The sequence below is a fragment of the Bombina bombina genome, chromosome 7, assembly GCF_027579735.1.
Source record: "Bombina bombina isolate aBomBom1 chromosome 7, aBomBom1.pri, whole genome shotgun sequence".
NCBI lineage: Eukaryota > Metazoa > Chordata > Amphibia > Anura > Bombinatoridae > Bombina > Bombina bombina.
Genome location: NC_069505.1, coordinates 354,760,027 through 354,783,386, shown reverse-complemented (window position 1 = coordinate 354,783,386; position 23,360 = coordinate 354,760,027). Strand labels below are relative to the sequence as shown.

At 39.3% G+C, this 23,360-nt stretch overlaps 1 protein-coding gene across 1 annotated transcript in view; it reads right to left on the bottom strand.

The window, feature by feature from the left end:
* NUP210 (nucleoporin 210) overlaps positions 1 to 23,360 on the bottom strand; it is a 1,597,588-nt gene that overhangs the window by 802,562 nt on the left and 771,666 nt on the right. The window contains 1 exon segment of the mRNA XM_053721041.1: positions 3,535 to 3,662. Coding sequence (XP_053577016.1) covers positions 3,535 to 3,662 — 128 coding nt within the window.

The window sequence follows — 23,360 nt, the reverse complement described above, 5'->3', positions numbered from 1 at the left end:
ACAGACTGCAATCCTCTTCATTTCAGCTCTCTGTTGTGCATCTATTTGCAAGCCTGAAATCGCAAGTATAACTTTTGTATAAGGAATTACCTGACATTGTTTGTTTGCTTGCTTGAACTTTTACTACTATATTTCTGTGCTTTGCTTGAAACAAACCTCTTGTACTCACATTCAGATACATTTGTATACACGTTCATACAGGCCCATTTATCAAGCTCCGTACGGAGCTTGAAGGGCCGTGTTTCTGGCGAGTCTTCAGACTCGCCAGAAACACAACTTATGAAGCAGCGGTCTAAAGACTGCTGCTCCATAACCCTGTCCGCCTGCTCTGAACAGGCGGACAGGAATCGCCGGACATCAACCCGATCGAATACGATCGGGTTGATTGACAGCTCCCTGCTGGCGGCCGATTGGCCGCGAGTCAGCAGGGGGCGGCGTTGCACCAGCAGCTCTTGTGAGCTGCTGGTGCAATGTTAAATGCGGAGAGCGTATTGCTCTCCGCATTTAGCGAGGTCTTGCGGACCTGATCCGCAGTGTCGGATCAGGTCCGCAAGCCCTTTGATAAATGGCATACAAAGAGAGAAGCGCTCTACCAGGAACGAACAACAGCTCAGTGGCTTGTTCTATGGCGTTTTACCACCCGGAAGCAGCCTCTTTTAGACCAGTGTGCTTTTCACAGAAGAAAACTTTCCTGAAGTATATCAGTCTGATCCTGCCAAGTAAGGTCAGTCCAGCCCCGAAATACCAGGCAATTCTCCTCTGAACAAGGAACATGACAACCCCTTTGATAAATGGGCCTGCTGAACTCTAAAATATTATTCAAAGTATATATTGCTAGGCATATATTTATATTACTTGCTTGTCTCTGCACAATTTGTTTTCATGTTAAATGAGAACCCTTGCAACACTTAATTAAATCTGCTGATTTTGTTCATTGCTAAGGTTAATAACATTTTTCCTTAGAAGCAAATCTCAGCTACAAAACTACAATTTATAAACACAAGATTTTAACACACATACTGTTAAAACCTTACAGAAATGATGACAGGGAGACATCACAAAGGTAAGCATTACAAATTTAAACAACGTAGAGATGTTTAAAAAATAACGTACTGGGAGAAACATAAGATTTCTGCTCAGAAAAAATATATAAATGAGGGAACAAGCAACAACCACATCAGTAATAGAAATAACTGCAAATATAACTTGCTTGCAAATATGCCCTCATAAAGAAGTAATATTAGTTCCCATCTAAAGGACCATAAAGGAAAAACTATCTTCTAGACAAGAGGATAATAGAGCATTTAGTTAGTGGAAAAAATGTCCTCATACACCTTAGGAACAACTTCCATCAATTAACATTAGCAACAGGTAAGATATAACTATTTAAACCCGGCAGAAGGGATAAAATAATTATCTGGCTAAAACCATTCCATATAAAGCATGACAGAGACAGCTTTATGGACAGAAAAACCCCTCAAGTATAATAAAAGCATAAAAACCGTAACCCCTACAATAAGTAAGAACCTTTTATTTTCAACATAAGAAAAGTACTTCTCAATACCAGAGGAAATATCACCTTCAGACAATATAACCTGACTTCAGGAGACATAGGGGCAAATTTAACAATGCCTGGTGGACATCACTGAATGTGGACAGCATACACTGTCGGCATTCAGCATTGCACAAGCAGTTCTAGTAAACTGCTTGTGCAATGCTGCCCCCTGCAGATTTGCGGCCAATCAGCCGTAAGCAGGTGGTGTCAATCAGCCAGATTGCATAGGATCGTGCGGATTGCTGTATGCCGCCCCCAGAGGCGGCATATGAGTTAACTCCTGTTTCCGGCCATTCGGCCCTTGTTAAATCGACCCCATAGTTCTAGTAAAAGGTAAAATCTGAACTGACCTTAAAAACTTGCTTGAAGGCGGAAGAGGAGCTAGCGCCTCAGAAAAAGCAGGTTTGATGTAGTTTTTCAAACTAAGTGATAAAACAGTAGCATCCTCCAATACACTTATCCACCATCAAAGTAGAAGACAGCCAAACCAGTACTGAAACATATCAGCCGAGTTTATGGAATAGGAGTTTATTGTAGATCCATAAAGAGAGGAAAAAGACAAGTCCCTGTGACTGATTATGGAGGATTATAAAGAATAAAAAAACCATACCCCAAACCATCCCTCTGATAAGCACTGTACTTTTAGGGGAGACCGGGCCTCAAAATACACTGAAAAGCCCTCTCTGAAAAATCAAATGCACACCACACAGCCGAACACAAAACCAGTGGCCAGAGGCAAAGACGTATTGGGTGCATAAATACAGATAAATGCATGAGGCAAAATGCCTTGCTGCAAGCATTTCTGCCAAAAAGGGACATTCAGAAGCCAATCTTGGGGAGAGTTTCTCAGCTGTGTCTACCTTCTGGCTGGATAGAACTAGGAAGAGGAAGTAGTGGTGCCCAAGGGTTGCTTTCATACAGGTAACAGGAGAGAGATCAGTTCTGTCCACACCCCTTGTAGGTTGTTCGCAGGTTATTATTACTTGGGATGTGCATTTGGGTCCTTCATGAGCAGCTACTTGTTCCTTTCAAAATTTTTAGTAGCCGGATTGATTCCTGTAAAAGATCCCCACTCTAAGATCTGTGCAAATCCAGCTGAGGAGCTATGAGAGGAGTACAATGATGACCCAGCAGGAGGAGACTAAGGGACAAGTCCACACGAAACCTCTTGCAGGCTTGTCACTAAATCTTATAGGAAAATAGTATCATTCCCCAGTACGCTATAAATCCCTCTTCCCAAGCTCTTATAACTGAAGGGAATAATGGGTCTCACATAGGTCTGAGAATCCCTTTCAATAAAGAATCAGTGCACCTCAAGTCTCCTTCTCCTCTAGAGGAAAAGATACGACATGTGCAGGGAGTTGGGAAGTATATTAGCTCTTGGTGTTTGGGATATCTTTGCCTCCTCCTAGAGACCTGGTGCCTTAAAGAAGCATATTAATAACCAGAGCAGCCACACAATTCCTCTTCATTACTCAATCCAAATGTACAGGAAAATGTGTACAAAATATAAATTGCACAGTAATGTCTTCAAAGGATGTAAAAGTACACAATAAAATGTTCTAAATGTGTTAGAGCATGTTATTATTGCACTGTTTACATATAACTGTGATTAGCCACTGCAAAAAGTTAAACACATAGTTAAAGTCAGCTCCAGAACAACAATGTAGTACTAGTCCATAGCTAAACAGAGCAGATGAATGGTTAGTGGCTATACACATATGCCAATCATCATTGGCTGCATGGCTGCAGTCAGTTATGTTCCAATTACTGCTCAGTAGCTGACTTCTAAAACCATTTGCATGGATTAAAAACATTGTTATAAGAAAGCAATAGTGCAATAAGAAAATACACTAACATTTTTTTTTTCTCTAACAGATTCTATGTTCACTTCATGAATGTATAGTGTTTTGGGATAATCATCTTTCCAATGGATATGAACAAAAATATTCTAAAGAAAATAAAAACATAATACTCACTTAATTGTCACTATCTCTGATGATGTCCCCAACTCCAAATTCATATATGCAAAGTATTTAGCAAGAAAAGGCTTCTTTGAGGCATCTAGGACTCTCACATAAGCTTTTACAGATTTTCCAATTTCTACCTGGAATGTAAACAAATTCCCAACATTTTGAAAGGGTCAAAAACATAATTTATGTAAGAACTTACCTGATAAATTCATTTATTTCATGGTGGCAAGAGTCCATGAGCTGTTACTGATGGGATATACATTCTTACCAGGAGGAGGCAAAGGCCTCTATTAATCAAGCCGTCAACCGCAAATACGCTGGAATTCCGCAGTGTAATTGTGGAGAGCTTGATTCACCTTATTTATCAAAGGCTACAGACTGGCAAAAGTAGAATTTTGTGACGTAACATACGATCCGCCGGTCTCAGTCTGACACAGATCGATGCTTACGTCACTACAGATGTTCCGAATGCAAGTTCGGCACTATCTGACTACTTTGGCAAATTATCAAATTTGTACCAGGTACACTCGGCACTATTCCGGCCCAGCATACCTGGTTTTCAATCCGCCGCCCTGGAGGAGGCGGATGCCATAGGAATCAATGGGAGTCTGAAAGCAGCAAAAGCTTATGTTCGCTGCTGCCCGATATCCCATTGATTCCAATGGGAGAATAAAAGTTATGTTTACACCTAACACCATAACATGTTCCCTGAGTCTAAACACCCCTAATCTGCCGCCCCTGACATTGCCACCACCTACATTATACTTATTAACCCCTAATCAGTCGCCCCCAACGTCGCCGCCACTATATTAAAGTTATTAACCCCTAAACCTAAGTCTAACCCTAACACCCCCTAACAAATATTATTTAAATAAATCTAAATAAAATTACTATCATTACCTAAATAATTCCTATTTAAAACTAAATACTTACCTATGAAATAAACCCTAAGATAGCTACATTATAACTAATAGTTACATTGTAGCTAGCTTAGGGTTTATTTTTATTTTACAGGCAAGTTTGTATTTATTTTAACTAGAAATAGAAAAGTACCTGTAAGATAAAACCTAACCTATGTTACACTAACACCTAACACTACACTACAATTAAATAAATTAACTAAATTAACAAAAATTAAATAAATTAAATTAGCTAAAGTACAAAAAACAAAGAAACACTAAATTACAGAAAATAATAAACAAATTACAGATATTTAAACTAATTACACCTAATCGCCCTATCAAAATAAAAAAGCCCCTCAAAATAAAAAAAACCCTAGCCTAAACTAAACTACCAATAGCCCTTAAAAGGGCCTTTTGCGGGCCATTGCCCCAAAGTAATCAGCTCCTTAACCTGGGAAAAAAAATACAAACAACCCCCCCCCCAACAGTAAAACCCACCACTCACACAACCAACCCCCCGAATAAATTACTAACTAAAAAAATCTAAGCTCCCCATTGCCCTGAAAAGGGTATTTGGATGGGCATTGCCCTTAAAAGGGAAGTTAGTTCTTTTGCAGGCCCAAAGCCCTAACCTAAAAAATAAACCCACCCAAAACACCCTTAAAAAAATCCTAACACTAACCCCATGAAGATTCACTTACTGGGAGACGTCTTCATCCAAGCGGCAAGATGTCCTCAACGAATCCGGCAGAAGTGGTCCTCCAGACAGGCAGAAGTTGTCCTCCAGACGGGCAGAAGTCTTCATCCAGACGGCATCTTCTATCTTCATTATTCCGACGCAAAGCGGCTCCATCTTCAAGACATCCGGCACGGAGCATCCTCTTCCAACGACGTCTTCTTGCTGAATGAATATCACTTTAAGTGACGTCATCCAAGATGGCGTCCCTTCGATTCCGATTTGCTGATAGAATTCTATCAGCCAATCGGAATTAAGGTAGAAAAAATCCTATTGGCTGATGCAATCAGCCAATCGGATTGAACTTCAATCCTATTGGCTGATCCAATCAGCCAATAGGATTGAGCTCGCATTCTATTGGCTGATTGGAAATGCCAGATCAATCCTATTAGCTGATTGCTTAATTCCGATTGGCTGATAGAATTCTATCAGCCAATCGGAATCGAAGGGATGCCATCTTAGATGACGTCACTTAAAGTGATATTCATTAAGCAAGAAGACGTCGTTGGAAGAGGATGCTCCACGTTGGATGTCTTGAAGATGGACCCGCCCCGCGCCGGAAGGATGAAGATAGAAGATGCCGTCTGGATGAAGACTTCTGCCCGTCTGGAGGACCACTTCTGCCCGTCTGGAGGACTACTTCTGCCGGATTCGTTGAGGACATCTTGCCGCTTGGATGAAGACGTTTCCTGGTAAGCGAATCTTCATGGGGTTAGTGTTAGGATTTTTTAAGGGTGTATTGGGTGGGTTTATTTTTTAGGTTAGGGATTTTGGGCCTGCAAAAGAGCTAACTGCCCTTTTAAGGGCAATGCCCATCCAAATGCCCTTTTCAGGGCAATGGGGAGCTTAGGTTTTTTAGATAGTATTTTATTTGGGGGGTTGGTTGTGTGGGTGGTGGGTTTTACTGTTGGGGGGGGTTGTTTGTATTTTTTTTCCAGGTAAAAGAGCTGATTACTTTGGGACAATGCCCCGCAAAAGGCCCTTTTAAGGGCTATTGGTAGTTTAGTTTAGGCTAGGATTTTTTTTATTTTGGGGGGCTTTTTATTATTTTGATAGGGCTATTAGATTAGGTGTAATTAGTTTAAATATCTGTTATTTGTTTTTTATTTTCTGTAATTTAGTGCTTGTTTGTTTTTGTACTTTAGCTAATTTAATTTATTTAATTATTGTTAAATTAGTTAATTTATTTAATTGTAGTGTAGTGTTAGGTGTTATTGTGACTTAGGTTAGGTTTTATTTTACAGATACTTTTGTATTTATTTAAGCTAGGTAGTTATTAAATAGTTAATAACTATTTAATAACTATTCTACCTAGTTAAAATAAATACAAACTTGCCTGTAAAATAAAAATAAATCCTAAGCTAGCTACAATGTAACTATTAGTTATATTGTAGATAGCTTAGGGTTTATTTTATAGGTAAGTATTTAGTTTTTAATAGGAATAATTTAGTTAATAATATTAATTGTAATTTAGATTTATTTAAATAATATTTAAGTTAGGGGGTGTTAGGGTTAGACTTAGGTTTAGGGGTTAATACATTTAGAATAGTAGCAGCGACGTTGGGGGATGGCAGATTAGGGGTTAATAAATGTAATGTAGGTGGCGGCAGATTAGGGGTTAATAACATAATGTAGGTGGCTGTGGGCTCCGGAAGTGGCGGTTTAGGGGTTAATAAGTTTATTTTGTTGTGGCGGGGTCCAGGAGCGGCGGTTTAGGGGTTAATAAGTTTATTTAGTTGCGGCGGGGTCCGGGAGCAGCGGTTTAGGGGTTAATAACTTTATTTAGTTGTGGTGTGCTACGGGAGCGGCGGTTTAGGGGTAAAACAGTATAGTATAGTGGCGGTGTTTAGGGACAGTATACAAATAAGGCTGTGAAAAAGCCGAAGAGCAGCTTTTTGATAGCTTTTTTGGTAACTTTGGAGAGTGTATTCAGGTCCGCGGCAGTGATGTTAGGCATCTTAGGCGAGCGTATTGCCGTCAAATGCAAGTAAGTTGACGACTTGATAAATAGGCCCCAATGTTTCCCAAACCTCAAATACCTATAAATACACCTCCCACATACTTCAGTTTAACGTATAGCCAAGTTGGTGAGGTGTTAGCAAAAGCATAAAAAGAGGAGCAGGAAAAAAAGATGTGCTTTAATAAATTAAAGAAAAAAATCATAACCCGAAAAGATGGCTGGGCCTCTTGGACTCTCGCCACCATGAAAGAAATTAATTTATCAGGTAAGTTCTTACATAAATTATGTTTTCTTTCATATAGGTGCTGAGAGACCACAAGCTGTTACAGATGGGATATAATACCCAAGATGTGGAAGTCCACGAGTAACAATAAAGGGAGGGATAAAATAAAAACAGCTATTTTCAATGAGAAATTAAATCCAAATTTTAACTAAGTCTTTTGAAAACAAAAAAACTTAAATCATAAGCACTAGAATCAAACTAAGGATTTAGAGAAATGTAGAGAGTTGCCCTTAACAAATAACCTCTAGCTATATTACTAAACTCATTACTCGTTACGATTACATACGAGTGAATATCCCCACACGAGTAGAGTGCATTGGATTGGTACCTGAAGACACGAGGGGTGTCAGTAGCCATTCAGCACTAGTGAACCAACTACAGCGCCTCATTTGCCCTAAGACAACATCCGGAATCGCAGAGCATACACGCTAAACACAGCGCCCGTGAGAAACGACAGAGTCGAGCCTAGCTCTGAGAGCGAAAAAAGGCAGCGGATGTCTGTATGCGACAACGGAACTATAAGCTAAGTACAAAGATTTAAACAGCCCTTATATAACGAATACGGTGAAATTGTACTGTAAAGCATCTTTTTAAAAATATTGTGTTTTCCCTTGTGGATTCTATTTGAGCAGGACAATACCACCTCCTCTCTTCCACCATATGCTTTATACCAGTGTTCTTAACAGTAAACTTGGACTTTGATAGTGACCGGTCACTTATAAGAATTTTAAAGTCTTTTAAACGCTACTCTTGTTTATGTGCATGTATTTTTGAAAACACCATAGGTGTTTTGATATATATTTTTTAGCCAATATTACTTGTCTATTAAATATTTCTATAAATTGTTTTAGAACTGTATACCTTTGTTCTTTATTTTATATTATAAGTTTCATTTTATTAGCATAATTTTATTTTATTTTACTTTAGAAGTTAAACTACACTATATAATATCCATCTGTCACCTCATTGCTCCGCAGCGCTTCATTACTACCCTCCCATTCTACTAGAATCAAACTAAGAAAGCTGCCTGGAGAACTTTTTTACCAAACGCTGCATCTGAAGAGGCAAAAACATATATATTTTTTTAAATTTAGTAAAAAGGTATGCATAGAAGACCAAGTGGCTGCTTTGCAGATTCGATGACATTCTTGAAAGTCCAAGATGTGGCAACTGATCTTGTAGAATGAGCTGTAATTCGCTGAGGCGGAGACTGACCCGCCTCTAAATAAGCCTTGTGAATTAAAAGCTTCAACTAAGATGCTAATGAAACGGCAGAGGCTTTCTGACGTTTTCTAGAACCGGAAAAAAGAACAAACAGACTAGAAGTCTTTCTGAAATCCTTAGTAGCATCTACATAGTATTTCAAAACTCTAACAACATCCAGAGAGTGTAAAGATCTTTCAGTAGCATTTCTAGGATTAGGACACAAATAAGATACAATAACTTCCCTATTAATGTTATTAGAATTAACAACCTTAGTTAAAAATTTAAAAGAAGTCCGCAAAACAGCTTTATCTTGATGGAAAATCAGATAAGGAGACTCACAAGAGATATCAGACAATTCAGAGACTCTTCTAGCAGAAGAGATAGCCAAGAGAAACAACAATTTCCAAGAAAGTAGTTTAATGTCCAAAGAATGCATAAGCTTAAAAAGAGGAGCCTGTAGAATCTTCAACACCAGGGAGGATAAACAGGTTTAATGACAGGTTTAATTTGAATTAAAACCTGAACAAAACAGTGAATATCAGGAAGGTTAGCAATCTTTCTGTGAAGCAAAACAGAGAGAGCAGAGATTTGTGCTTTCAAAATATTGGCAGACAAACCTTTATCCAAACCATCTTGAAGAAACTGAAGAATCCTATGAATTCGAAAAGAATGCCAGGAGTGATCAAGAGAAGAACACCATGAGATATAAGTTTTTTTTTACTTTACTTTATGGTAGATCTTCCTTGAAACAGGCTTGCGGGCCTGAATCATAGTGTTAATCACAGAGTCAGAGAAACCCCTATGACTAAAAACTAAACATTCAATTTCCATGCCACTAACTTTGGAGACTTTAAATCTAGAAGGAACCTTGAGATAGACGGTCTGGCCTTAGAGGAAGAGTCCAAGACGGGAAACTGGACATTCGTATTAGATCCGCATACCAAATCCTGTGAGGCCATGCTAGAAATGGCCTTTAAGGTCTCTGGGAAGTAGGACCAGAGGGGGGAACGGATAAGCTGACTTGTAAAGCCACGGCACTGCTAGAGCGTCCAATGGTTCTGACCTGAGGGTTCGCTGGTTCTCGCAAGATACCAGGGAATTTCAAGAGGCCATCAGATCTATTTCTGTTAGGCCCCAAAGTAGTACAATATGATTGAATACATCTTGATAGAGAGACCACTCTCCCGGATGTAAGGTCTGACGACTGAGGTAATCTGCCTCCCAGTTGTTTACACCTGGGATGTGAAATGCAAAAATGAGACAGGCATTGGTTTCTGCCCAAGAGAGGATTCAGGATACCTCTGTCATGGCTAGGGAAATGTGTGCCCCCCCCTTGGTGATTGACATAAGCTACTGCTGTGATATAGTCTGTTTGGAAATGGAGAGGCCAGGCCTGAAGGGTTCTGAAGAGAGCACGGAGGTCTAATACATTGATTGGTAACCACGTTTTGCAAGGTTTTCAGACTCCCTGTGCTGTTAGAGACCCCCAGACATCTCCCCAAACTAAGACTTGCACCTTTAGAGATCAAAGACCAGGTTGGTTATGCAAATGAAGCACCTTGAAATATAAAGTGGTGGTTTAAATACCAAGTCAGAGAAAGTAATGTATTGGGATCTAAGAATATCAGTTGTGATATTCGAGTATAATCCCTGCACCATTGGCGTAGTATGCAAAGTTGGAGGGGTCTCTTATGAAAACGAGCAAAGGGGATCATGTCCGATTCTGCAATCATGAGGCCAAGTACCTCCATGCACATAGCCACTGATGGGATAAGAATATCAGTTGTGATATCCGAGTATATTCCCTGCACCATTGGCGTAGTATGCAAAGTTGGAGGGGTCTCTTATGAAAATGAGCAAAGGGAATTATGTCCAATTCTGCAATCATGAGACTGAGTACCTCCATGCATATAGCCACTGAAGGGATTGAAGGTTTTTGACAAGCTGAAACTAATATTATTATTTTTTCTGTTGAAGAAAGTGTCATGGACACTCAATCTATCTGGAAACCTAAAAAGGAGAGCTTGGAGAATTAAGGAACTCTTTTGTAAATTGATCCTCTAACAACAGAAACAGTGGCAGTTGGGTAGTATGAGATTCTGCTAAAAGAGAAGACTGAGCTAGTACCAAGATATCCTCCAAATAAGGAAACACAGCAATACCCTTCTCTCTGTTTAAAGATAGAAGGGCACCGAGATCCTTAGTAAAAATTATTGGATCTGTTACTAGGCCAAAACGGGAGAGCAACAACTTGGTAATGTTTTTCTAGAAAGGAGAACCTCAGAAATTGATGGTGTTCTGGGTGTATAGGGATGTGAAGATACACATCCTGTAAGTCTATTGTGGACATAAAGTGACCTTGCTGAATAAAGGACAGAATAGTCCTTATAGTGTCCATTTTGAAAGTTGGGACTTTCACAAATCTGTTTAGGGTTTTCAGATCTAGAATAGGTCTCAAAGAATCTCCTGCTTTTGCAACAATGAAGACATTTTAAAACCACTGCCACTGAAGGTTCTAGGTCTGAAAATGATTTATTTTTGTCTTGAGGAAGAAAAGCACCCTTACCTCCAGTAATAGTAGAAATAAAAGAATCAAGTTGGGATCCAAATAAATTATGTCCTTGAAATGAAAGAGATAGTAGTTTGGTTTTAGATACCATATCAGCATTCCATGATTTGAGCCAAAGGGCCCTTCTAGTTAGAATAGTTAAAGACATAGTTTTGATGTTAATCTTTAGTATGTCAAAATCTGCATCACAAACAAAATTATTTGCATGTTGAAGTATATTTAAAATATTGGTATATTCAGGTTCAGAAGAAGAACTGCTGAGCTAGATTGGTTAACCAAAAGAAAGAAGCTGCAATGGATATGGCTGGTCTACGAATATAGCCAGTATGTAAATAAGTCCCTCTTATATAAGATTAAAGTTTCCTATCTAGAGGATGTTTGAAAGAAGTGCTTATCTTCCAAGGAATAGTAGTATGTTTAGCAAGAGTGGAAAAGGCCCCATCAACCCTGGTGACTGTTTCCCACAGTTCTAAGTTAGTAATAGGTAAAGGGTACAATTTTTTAAACCTTGCAGAGGGGTTAAAGGAGGTACCTGGTTTAAACCATTCCTTAGCAATCATGTCAGAGATAGCATCAGGTACAGTTAAAATCTCAGGGAGATTGGTAATTGTATCATCAGCAGGATTATTCTCTACAATCCCTAAAGTGACTAAGACTTATTTAAAAAAAAATAAAAAAAATAGTAATGGATATTTTCAATTTTAAACATGGATGGATTGTCAGGTTCTATGTCTTGTGAAGGAGTCTCTGAATCAGAGGAATCCTCATCATAAGTGGATACTTTAGTATTCTGTTGGTCAATACAAATATTACTAGTGTTAAATAAAACATGGGCTGACCTTTTGCGTTTATTTAAAGTCAGCAGTGCAGCCAGGGCCTTATCAATGACAGCAGCAACAAGCTCTTTCAAGGCTGTGGGTATGCCACCTACATCCAACTATTTATGTGAAAAAGTAGGAGTTTCTGCATATATTTAAACATCATAGAGTGTTTAAAACATGACAAATAATCTAGACATGACACACATAAATGAGCTGAAGAAGCACACTTAGCTTTTGTAGAAAGGTGTTCAGTCTGCTCATTTCCATGCTTGCTGTAGGGACAGGGTGGTGCTGCTCCATTATGGCAAAATTATAAAACACAATGCAAAAATGAATAACAATAAATTCCTTGAAAAGATAATTTTGAGGTATGGAAAAAAATTGGTCTTTCAGTGGTTTGCCCCCCTCTATAGTATTTTATATAGTTATCCCTTTCACAGGTACATTGAGGGCTTATTTGAAAAAAGGGGCCCTTACTGTTTAAAGGTATATTGTAGTGAGGGGGCAGAGCTTAAATACCCGCAATTTTGAATGATGTTGGCGGGAAAACGGAACGTTGTAATGACATCACGACCATCTACATAAAAAGAGGCATGGTGTGGTGCACAAGCTCTTATTTGTTACCCAGCTAGGCCTGTTTCATGCCTAAATGTCCTCCCCTTATCCATTGAGGTAAATGACAGTTTTAAATAAAACACAATGGAATATTGACTGTCCCATGGGCCTCTATACAAATTTTATATAGAGAGAACTTAAATATAAGTGCCCCAATCAAAGCTGTTAGTGTCTATAAAATATTCATACTTGCCTGCATGCCCACTTAGAAACAGACAGCCAAACCAGTACTGAAACATATCATCAAAGGTAATGGTAAAAGAGTATAATGTCAATCTGTAAAGGGAAGCAGAAGATGAATCCCTGCAACCAAATTTACAGAGAGCCTTATAAATAGATTTCCCATAGGTGAAAACATGGGGGCCGATTTATCAAGTGTCTGGCGGACATGATCCGCTGTACCGATCATGTCCGCCAGACATCGATAAATGCTGACAGCATACGCTGTCACCATTTATCATTGCACAAGCAGCTCTGGTGAACTGCTTGTGCAATGCCGCCCCCAATCAATCGCTAGCAGGGGCCAATCAATCGCTAGCAGGGGGTGTGAATCAACCCTATATCCTATGAGATAGAGCAGATTCATGTTCGCAGCCTCAGAGCCTCCTTCTTAACTCCCGTTTCCGGCGAGCCTGAAGAATTGCACGGAAACAGGGGTATTTGGCCACATTCGGGCGATGATAAATCGTGCCCCATTATGTTATCAGGCAATACTCCCTTCATTTCCCTCAGACAATCACTGTACTTAGAGATGAACTGAGCTTCAATATGCTTAGAAGAGCCTTTCACTGAAGAATCAAGCACATCATGCTTCACCACCTCCTAAGGAGGCGAAGTTTTAAAACTGAGGTATGTGGGAGGGGAAATTTATAGGCATTTGGTTTGGGAAACTTTGCCTCCTCCTGGTAGGAATGTGTATCCCATCAGTAACAGCTTGTGGACTCTCACCACCTATACAAAAGAAAGTCATATTACATATAAAAAAAAAAGCAATCAAAATTATATATTGCAAGACTTTCTCATCTTGGGTCTGATATCAACAACTCGCAAGCATGGAGAGAAATAAAACTTTTTTTTTTTTTCTGACCATTATATTGTAAAGTGTCTCTCCCTCAATCCCAGAGCACTGTATAGCAAGATATAAAGCTCATACATACAAATATATATATATATATATATATACATACACACACACACATATATTGAGACCAGAACAATTTTAGCACTCTCGGTTATCCATTAGAGACTGTGGTGCTAAAGAAAAACACAAACATCCATGGGTATAGAAGGAACTCTCTGGATTTAAGTTCAACTTTGTTTCTTTATTAAGCCCCGTCACAAGAGTAAACACTTGCTGCAAAAATTAAATCACGCCATTGTTGATGGGATCACGTGATTTCAAATCCGGGATTGGATCATGGGGGCTGCCTACGTTGCTAGACCGCCCCCCCCCCCAATCTGATCTTGCGTTCATCAAAAGGGGGAGGCTGCAGGATGGATGCCTTATGACTTTTTACATCATTGCTACAAACAGGGAGAAATTGTTCCCTCAAGGCGGATGATATACCTCATAACTTTAAGGTATAATAAGGTGAGAAAACTTGTTACCTATTTATCTGAATTCCTTAAATGCTATTGCACTTTTCTATGCACACCTTTTTTTGTGTGTGTGTGTGTGTGTATATATATATATATATATATATATATATAGCTATATATATAGCAAGCAAACATGAAGCACTCCAAAGGTCTTGTATATTTTTCACTTTATTGTGAATGTTTTCAGGCGTAAAATAGCCCGTCCTCTTTGTAAGTCTGAGGACGGGCTATTTTACACCCGAAAACGTTCACAATAAAGTGAAAAATATACAAGACCTTTTGAGTGCTTCATATTTGCTTGCTATACTGATTTTGTATAGCACCCAAGGCTGTTGCGGATCACGTTCTGGAGTGCACTCTGTCTAAAATATTGAGATATATATATATATACACTGCAGGGATGTGTAGTCATAGGAGGCAGGGCCTCCCCTGCCATATGGGCCCAAAGTTTATTTAAATTAAATTTAAAAGAAAAAAAATAATTCCCCCCCTCCCCCATGTTCTGCTAATGGTACTGCTCCGTTGAAACATGGGTGCATTGCATTGCATTACTATATTCAGAGTAGACTGGAGCATTAGAGCGACACACACTGGCAGACCAAACCAAATAATGACTTTTTTTCCTCCCCATGTTACACTATGGAGAGGCACTGTATTTTTGTACTTCTCCGTTGCGTAACATGGGTGCATTTCTACTATCCAGCAGCGGAGCATTACAGCGCCACCAACAGGCTAAGACTGGCTGAGCGAAACGCCATTGAGGGAGAAATGGTCCAATAGGAGGCATCCCTCGTAATGCCTCCTAACGAGGGAGACAATCAGAGACGGACATGTTCTCCTGGTGATTGACAGCACCAGGAGAACGTGACCGGCGTTCATTGGATCCCCGTGCATGCGCAAGGGAGCAGGATACTTAGCGGGGTACTGGCGGCAAAAGTGAAGGAAACTGCAGCCACCTGTGACGGCCATCAACTTGCCTCATCAATTTGCCTTTTTTTTTTTTTGGACTGCCTGGACTCGGAGTCTACTGTCTACTCTGCTCTGTCTTGTGCTGCCCAGCCCTACTATACCGGACCGGTAAGGCATTTTGAGAAGTTATAGATCCCCTGGCCTGGCCTTGCTTAAAGATAGACTGCCTTTTTAGTTACAGTCAAGAACCAAAATTTATTGATACTGCAATGTAAGAGAAAGGTTGGGAACAGCATTTACATCACACTGCTGTATATGCAAGAACATGGCATACAGAGTATTACAGTACTTTCAACTTTTCAAGGCACTCACTGTACTGTGACAGTGAGTGCCTTAAAAATGTGAAAGTAATACTCTATAGCAGAGGTGTAAATACTTCTAAAAGTCTGTCATTTATATATAAGTAACTAGAAAGGAATAACAATAACAAATAAATGTAAGTGGTAAAGGACTGGCTCCTTTCTCTGTAGAAACAAATACTGCAGAATGAAGCAGTTTATCTTCTAAATTACTTATAATGTGGGATCATTTATAAATAGCATATTGTATGTTTCTGTTCTGCTCAGCTGAACATCACTTCATCCAGAATATTTTGTCTGGTTTGGATAAATTCCTTAGTTTAAATAGGTAAACCCCCTGGCCTGGCCTGGCTTAAAGGTCATCTATGCAGCATTGATGAAGTTAGTGAATAATGTAACATTACTACTATTATTTGTGCAAATTATTTTTATTAGAATATACCTTCCTTGATCTGATCATGACATCAAGGTATATTATAATAAAAAATAATGTGCACATATAATAGTTATGTAATGATTTATGATGTTTTGGGACATTTTATTTTATTTGTGCACAATACTTTTATTTTTTATATCTGAGACTAGTCTATATATATATATATATATATGGAAATCAGGAGACAGCACTCACTGGTCTTGACAATACTGGATTTATTCAGTGACGTTTCGGGGAATACACCCCTTCATCAGATGAAGGGGTCTGATGAAGGGGTGTATTCCCCGAAACGTCACTGAATAAATCCAGTATTGTCAAGACCAGTGAGTGCTGTCTCCTGATTTCCATATTCTACACCATATTCTAGCACCCTGGCATTTGGAACTAAAGTTTTAGTGAGAGTGCACCTGACAATACCTGCTGTGTATATATATATATATATATATATATATATATATATATATGTATATATATATATATACAGGGAGTGCAGAATTATTAGGCAAAAGAGTATTTTGACCACATCATCCTCTTTATGCATGTTGTCTTACTCCAAGCTGTATAGGCTCGAAAGCCTACTACCAATTAAGCATATTAGGTGATGTGCATCTCTGTAATGAGAGGGGGTGTGGTCTAATGACATCAACACCCTATATCAGGTGTGCATAATTATTAGGCAACTTCCTTTCCTTTGGCAAAATGGGTCAAAAGAAGGACTTGACAGGCTCAGAAAAGTCAAAAATAGTGAGATATCTTGCAGAGGGATGCAGCACTCTTAAAATTGCAAAGCTTCTGAAGTGTGATCATCGAACAATCAAGCGTTTCATTCAAAATAGTCAACAGGGTCGCAAGAAGCGTGTGGAAAAACCAAGGCGCAAAATAACTGCACATGAACTGAGAAAAGTCAAGCGTGCAGCCGCCAAGATGCCACTTGCCACCAGTTTGGCCATATTTCAGAGCTGCAACATCACTGGAGTGCCCAAAAGCACAAGGTGTGCAATACTCAGAGACATGGCCAAGGTAAGAAAGGCTGAAAGACGACCACCACTGAACAAGACACACAAGCTGAAACATCAAGACTGGGCCAAGAAATATCTCAAGACTGATTTTTCTAAGGTTTTATGGACTGATGAAATGAGAGTGAGTCTTGATGGGCCAGATGGATGGGCCCATGGCTGGATTGGTAAAGGGCAGAGAGCTCCAGTCTGACTCAGACTCCAGCAAGGTGGAGGTTGAGTACTGGTTGGGCTGGTATCATCAAAGATGAGCTTGTAGGGTCTTTTCGGGTTGAGGATGGAGTCAAGCTCAACTCCCAGTCCTACTGCCAGTTTCTGGAAGACACCCTCTTCAAGCAGTGGTACAGGAAGAAGTCTGCATCCTTCAAGAAAAACATGATTTTCATGCAGGACAATGCTCCATCACATGCGTCCAAGTACTCCACAGCGTGGCTGGCAAGAAAGGGTATAAAAGAAGAAAATCTAATGACATGGCCTCCTTGTTCACCTGATCTGAACCCCATTGAGAACCTGTGGTCCATCATCAAATGTGAGATTTACAAGGAGGGAAAACAGTACACCTCTCTGAACAGTGTCTGGGAGGCTGTGGTTGCTGCTGCACGCAATGTTGATGGTGAACAGATCAAAACACTGACAGAATCCATGGATGGAAGGCTTTTGAGTGTCCTTGCAAAGAAAGGTGGCTATATTGGTCACTGATTTGTTTTTGTTTTGTTTTTGAATGTCAGAAATGTATATTTGTGAATGTTGAGATGTTATATTGGTTTCACTGGTAAAAATAAATAATTGAAATGGGTATATATTTGTTTTTTGTTAAGTTGCCTAATAATTATGCACAGTAATAGTCACCTGCACACACAGATATCCCCCTAAAATAGCTATAACTAAAAACAAACTAAAAACTACTTCCAAAACTATTCAGCTTTGATATTAATGAGTTTTTTGGGTTTATTGAGAACATGGTTGTTGTTCAATAATAAAATTAATCCTCAAAAATACAACTTGCCTAATAATTCTGCACTCCCTGTATATATATATATATATATATATATATATATATATATATATATATATATATTGTGTGGCAGTCACTCAGCAGCACTGTGTCTGACTGACTGTGAGTGTGTTATTATCTCTTAACATCATATCAGTTGTAATTTATCCTGTATGATTATATTATTACATGGTTGTTATAAGGAAACTAAAGTGTATTTGGAACTAAGAGATGTCAGATGCCCATTGCCCACTTTATATTTGAACAAACCACTCAACCTATTTTTTTAAAAAGGTTAAATCAGACTTTGATAACCTTTTTAAAAAAAAACAGGGTGAGTGATGTATTCAAATATAAATATAAAGTGGGCATCTGCCATCTCTTCCAAATACACTGCAATGATAATCAGAGGCTCAGAGAAGGTAAGTCTCCCCCACAGGGTCATAAATGTACTTGGGACAAATGGGACTGGAGTTTGTGGTAAAGATAGGGCCCAGCCCCAGTCTGGTTCTGTAATAAAAATGTCCTCTGGACTGGAGTCTCTGTCTGTATTTACTGCAGCTAACCTTATTATTTCAAGCATTTTGTCCTATCCATGAAAGAAAGTACTTAGATGTTATTTGATTTTATATCAATATTATAGTGATCAATTTATGTGCCAGATATCTTTGTTTGCAACTTTGCAATGCATCACCTGCAAGGGGTATTTTTTGTTATAAACCTGACTCACTATATCATTATGCAAGGAGAAATTGCTGGTGAACTCTTATCAAACTAAGAATTAAAAAACAATTTCCCCTTGCATAATATTATAGTGAGTCAGCTTTATAAAAAAAAAAATACCCCTTACAGGTGATGCATTGCAAAGTTGCAAACAAAGGTGTCTGACACATAAATTGATCACTATATCAATTATATAGAATCAAATAACATATAAGTACTTTTCTACATGGATAGGACAAAATGTTTGAAATAATAAGGTTATTAAGCCCTAGTAATGATTGAGATCAGTCATTTTCACGTGATGTGTTTTACCTATGTTGTGAATGTGAATGTGCAATATAGTTTTCTAATTTTCAGAATTTCTTCTGCCAGACCTTACTACTACTGAGCCTATTTAAATATGCTTTTCAACAAAGGATATCAAGATAATTAAGAAAATTAGATAACAGGAATAAATTGGAAAGTTGTTTAAGATTGCATGCAGCTAATATAGTTGTAAATTTAAAATACCTCTATTGGGTTTAAATATGTGCTTCTCGGGTGTATCCTGGCCAGTGCCTCACAAGACTCTGACTTCACCGCATGTCACTGATATACTGTATATATATATATATATATATATATATATATATATATATATATATATGTATGCGTGTGTGTGTGTATATATATATATATATATATATATATATATACATATAGTTTAGTCCTAATATACAGTCATGGCCAAAAATATTGGCACCTGTGAATTTCTGTCAGATAATGCACCACTTATGCTCAGAAAATTGTTGCAATTACAAATGTTTAGGCATTTTCATGTTTATTTATTTAGTTTGTATTGGTATGACACAAAAAAAGTGGAGAAAAAAAAGCTGAATTTAACACATTCCACGCAAAACTTCAAAAAATGGACTGGACAAAATTAATTGACACCTTCTCAAAATTGTAAGAAAAAAATTACATTCCAAGTTTGTGATGCTCCTGTAATTTGTAATTAAAATTACTTTCGGTTGTGTGTCTATGTGCCACACTGAGCATGGAGAAGAGAAAGAGCAGCAAAGAATTGTCTGGAGATTTGAGAACGAAAATTGTGGAAAAGCATGACAATCTCAAGGCTACAAGTCCATCTCTAGAGATTTTAATATTCCTGCGTCCAATGTGCGCAACATTGTCAAGAAGTTTACAGCCCATGGCACTGTAGCTAACCTCCCTTGATGTGGACGGAAGAGAAAAAACAAAATGTATGCTTACCTGATAAACTCTCTTTATGGACATGGAGAGTCTACAACATCATTCCAATTACTAGTGGGATATTCAACTCCTGGCCAGCAGGAGGAGACAAAGAGCACCCCAGCAAAGCTGTTAAGTCTTACTTCCCTTACCCATAACCCCCAGTCATTCAGCCGAAGGAAAATGAAAAAAAAAGAAACGCAAGGGTGAAAAAGGGGCCTGAGGTTTACTAAAAAAAACAGCAGAGTTATAATTAAAAAGAGGGTGGGGTCATGTACTCTCCATGTCCGGAAATAAATAAATTTATCAGGTAAACATATTTTGTTTTCTTTCCTAACACATGGAGAGTCCACAAAGTCATTCCAATTACTATTGGCAACCAATACCCAAGCTAGAGGACACGAAATGAACAGGGAGGGAGAAAAAAGGTAGGAGGACCTAAACAGAAGGTACCAAAGTATTACATTTGTAGAATTTTGAAAAAGTATGCAAAGAGGACCATGTTGCCACCTTGCAAATCTGTTCCACAGAAGCTTCATTTTTGAAAACCCAAGAAGAGGAGACAGCCCTAGTGGAATGAGCCATAATTCTCTCAGGAGGCTGCTGTTCAGCAGTCTCATAAGCAAAACAAATCATACTTCTTAACCAGAGGGTAAGAGTAGTAGAAGTGGCCTTCTGACCTTTACGCTTAAATTTTTTAGTAGCGTAAAGGTAAAACTTTAGAGCACGCACAACATCAAAGATATGCAAAAGACGTTCCTTATGAAAAGGATTAGGACAAAAAGAAGGAACTACAATTTTCTGATTCATGTTTTGATCCGACATCACTTTAGGGAGAAAACCCCAATTTAGTACGAAGGACCACCTTATCAGCATGAAAGATAAGGTACGGGGAATCACACTGGAGAGCTGAAACTTCAGAAACTCTGGTAGTGGAAGAAAAAGCAAGGAGAAACAAAACCTTTCAAGATAACTTTATATCAACAACATGCATCGGCTCAAACAGAGCCTGCTGCAAAACTATAAGAACTAGGTTAAGGTTCCAAGGAGGAGCAACAGGTTTAAACACAGGCCTGATTCTGACCAGGGCCTGAACAAAAGCTTGAACATCTGGCAACTCTGGATAAAAAGGATAGACAGAGTAGAAATCTGACCTTTCAGAGTACTGACTGTCAAACCTTTCTCCAGGCCATGCTTAAGAAAAGATACAATTTGTGGAATCCTCACCCGACTCTAAGAAAATCCTTTAGCTTCACACCAAAAAAGGTACTACCTTATGGTAAATCTTACGAGTAACAGGCTTACGAGCCTGAAGCATAGTATCAATGACTGCCTCTGAAAAAACATGTCTAGACAGGACTAGGCAATCAAACTCCCAGCTTCAGAGAATCTAGAGATGGAAGGAGGAATGGACCCTGATTAGAAGGTCCTTTCTCAGATGTAACCTCCAAGGTGGAAGAGATGACCTCTTCACCAGATCCGCAAATCAGATCCTGCACACCAGACTGGAGCTATTAGGATCGCAGATGCTCTCTCCTGCTTAATACGAGCAATGACTCGTGGAAGTAGAGCAAATGGAGGAAACAGGAATGCTAGGCCTAGAACAGTACTGGAAGCTTGACGTTTTGACAAGATGCAATCAGATCCAACTCCGGAAACCCCCACCTGAGGGTTATCCTTGAGAACACTTCCGGAAGGAGTGCCCACTCCCGGGATGAAAAGTCTGTCTGCTCAGAAAAATTGCCTCCCAATCGTCCACTCCTGGAATGTGGATGGCAGATAGGAGACAATTGTGAGCATCCGCCCACTGCAGAATGGAGTAGAGTTAGGATTCCTAGGATTTTGTCTTTTCTCCAGGAGGGTCAACCTGGTGGTTGATATAAGCCCCTGAGGTGATGTAGTCTGACTGGAATCTGATAAACCGGGCTAAAGATAATTGAGGCCAAGCTGTCAAGGCATAGAAGATAGCTCTCAATTATAAGATGAAGACTCTTCATGAGACCACAGGCTCTCAGCTTTTAGAGAATTACAAACAGCTCCCCAGCCTAACAGGCTGGCGTCCGTAGTCTCAGTCACCCGGGAAGGTCTCAGGAAGCAAGTGCCCTGAGACAGAAGGTCCTGTGAAATCCACCACGAGAGAGAGGCTCTATTTAGGGGATCCAGATCTATCCTCTGAGATAAATCTGAATGGTCTCTATTCCATTGATTGAGCATGCAAAGCTGCAGAGGTCATAAAAGAAACCGAGCAAAAGGAATGATACCCATGGAAGCCCACCATCAGACCACTCACCTCCATGCATAGTGCCACTGATGGGCGAATAGCAGTCTGGAGAGAAAGGCAAGAAGTTTGTATTTCCTGATATCCGTCAGGAAAATTTTAATGGACAGGGAAACTATAATAGTCCCTAGGAAACACACTCTTATAATTGGAACTAGAAAACTCTTTCCCAGATTCACTTTCCACCCGTGGAAACGTATAAAAGATAACATCTCTGTATGAGATCTTGCTAGATCAAAAGATGATGCCTGAATCAAGATGACGTCTTGATAAGGCGCCAATTCCCTGGGATCTGATCACTGCCAGAAAAGCCCCCAGAACCTTTGTGAATATTCTGGGATCCATGGCAATACCAACGGAAGGGCAACAAACTGGAAATGCTTTTACAGAAATAATAACCCTAGAATGGGAATGTGTAGATAAGCGTCCTTCAAGTCTATGGTCGTCATGAACTGACCTTCCTGAACCAAAGTAAGAATGGAACGAACAGTCTCCATCTTGAAGGACGTAACCCTGAGGAATATGTTGAGACACTTTAGGTCTAGGATGGGAAGGAAAGTTCCCTCCTTTTTGGGAACCACAAAAAGATCCTAGCCCTTATTCCTCTCCTAGGAAGATAGTCTGTATGCAAAATGATTGTACCTTCAAAGAAAGAGAGGGACAAATATTTAAAAGTAAGCATATATCTGCACAGTAGAATACTGCAAACATACAGCAGAAAAGGATTAAATAAGCAAAGAGAATAGTAAAACCCATAATCTGCTCAAAAGGCCATAAAAATATCCTGACCACAGGCTATATAATCATTTTCAGACCCACTAAGAGGAAATTTAAGAGCCATCTAGGGCACCCACTACAGAGTCCCCCTCATAGAACCCCTATGAGGGCATACAAATACAAAAGGACTTACCCTCCAGAGTCTTCTGTTGTGGAGCAGACAACAGCTGCAGGTGTGCCAGCCTCATCTGATCGCTGACAGGGACCTGGAAAATAAGAAAGAACAGAGTAACCAACGCTGGCTTTCTGCAAAGGGGTAGCAAATTGTTAAAAGTAAAGCAAAGACAACCTAACCGCCTTAACTGCTAAAAGCCACCACTACTATTACTCAAGAGATTGACGTGAACATAGCTAGACCCCCATCCTTGCTTGCAGGGAAAAGTACCCATAAAAGGATTAAATATCTTCAGACACCAACG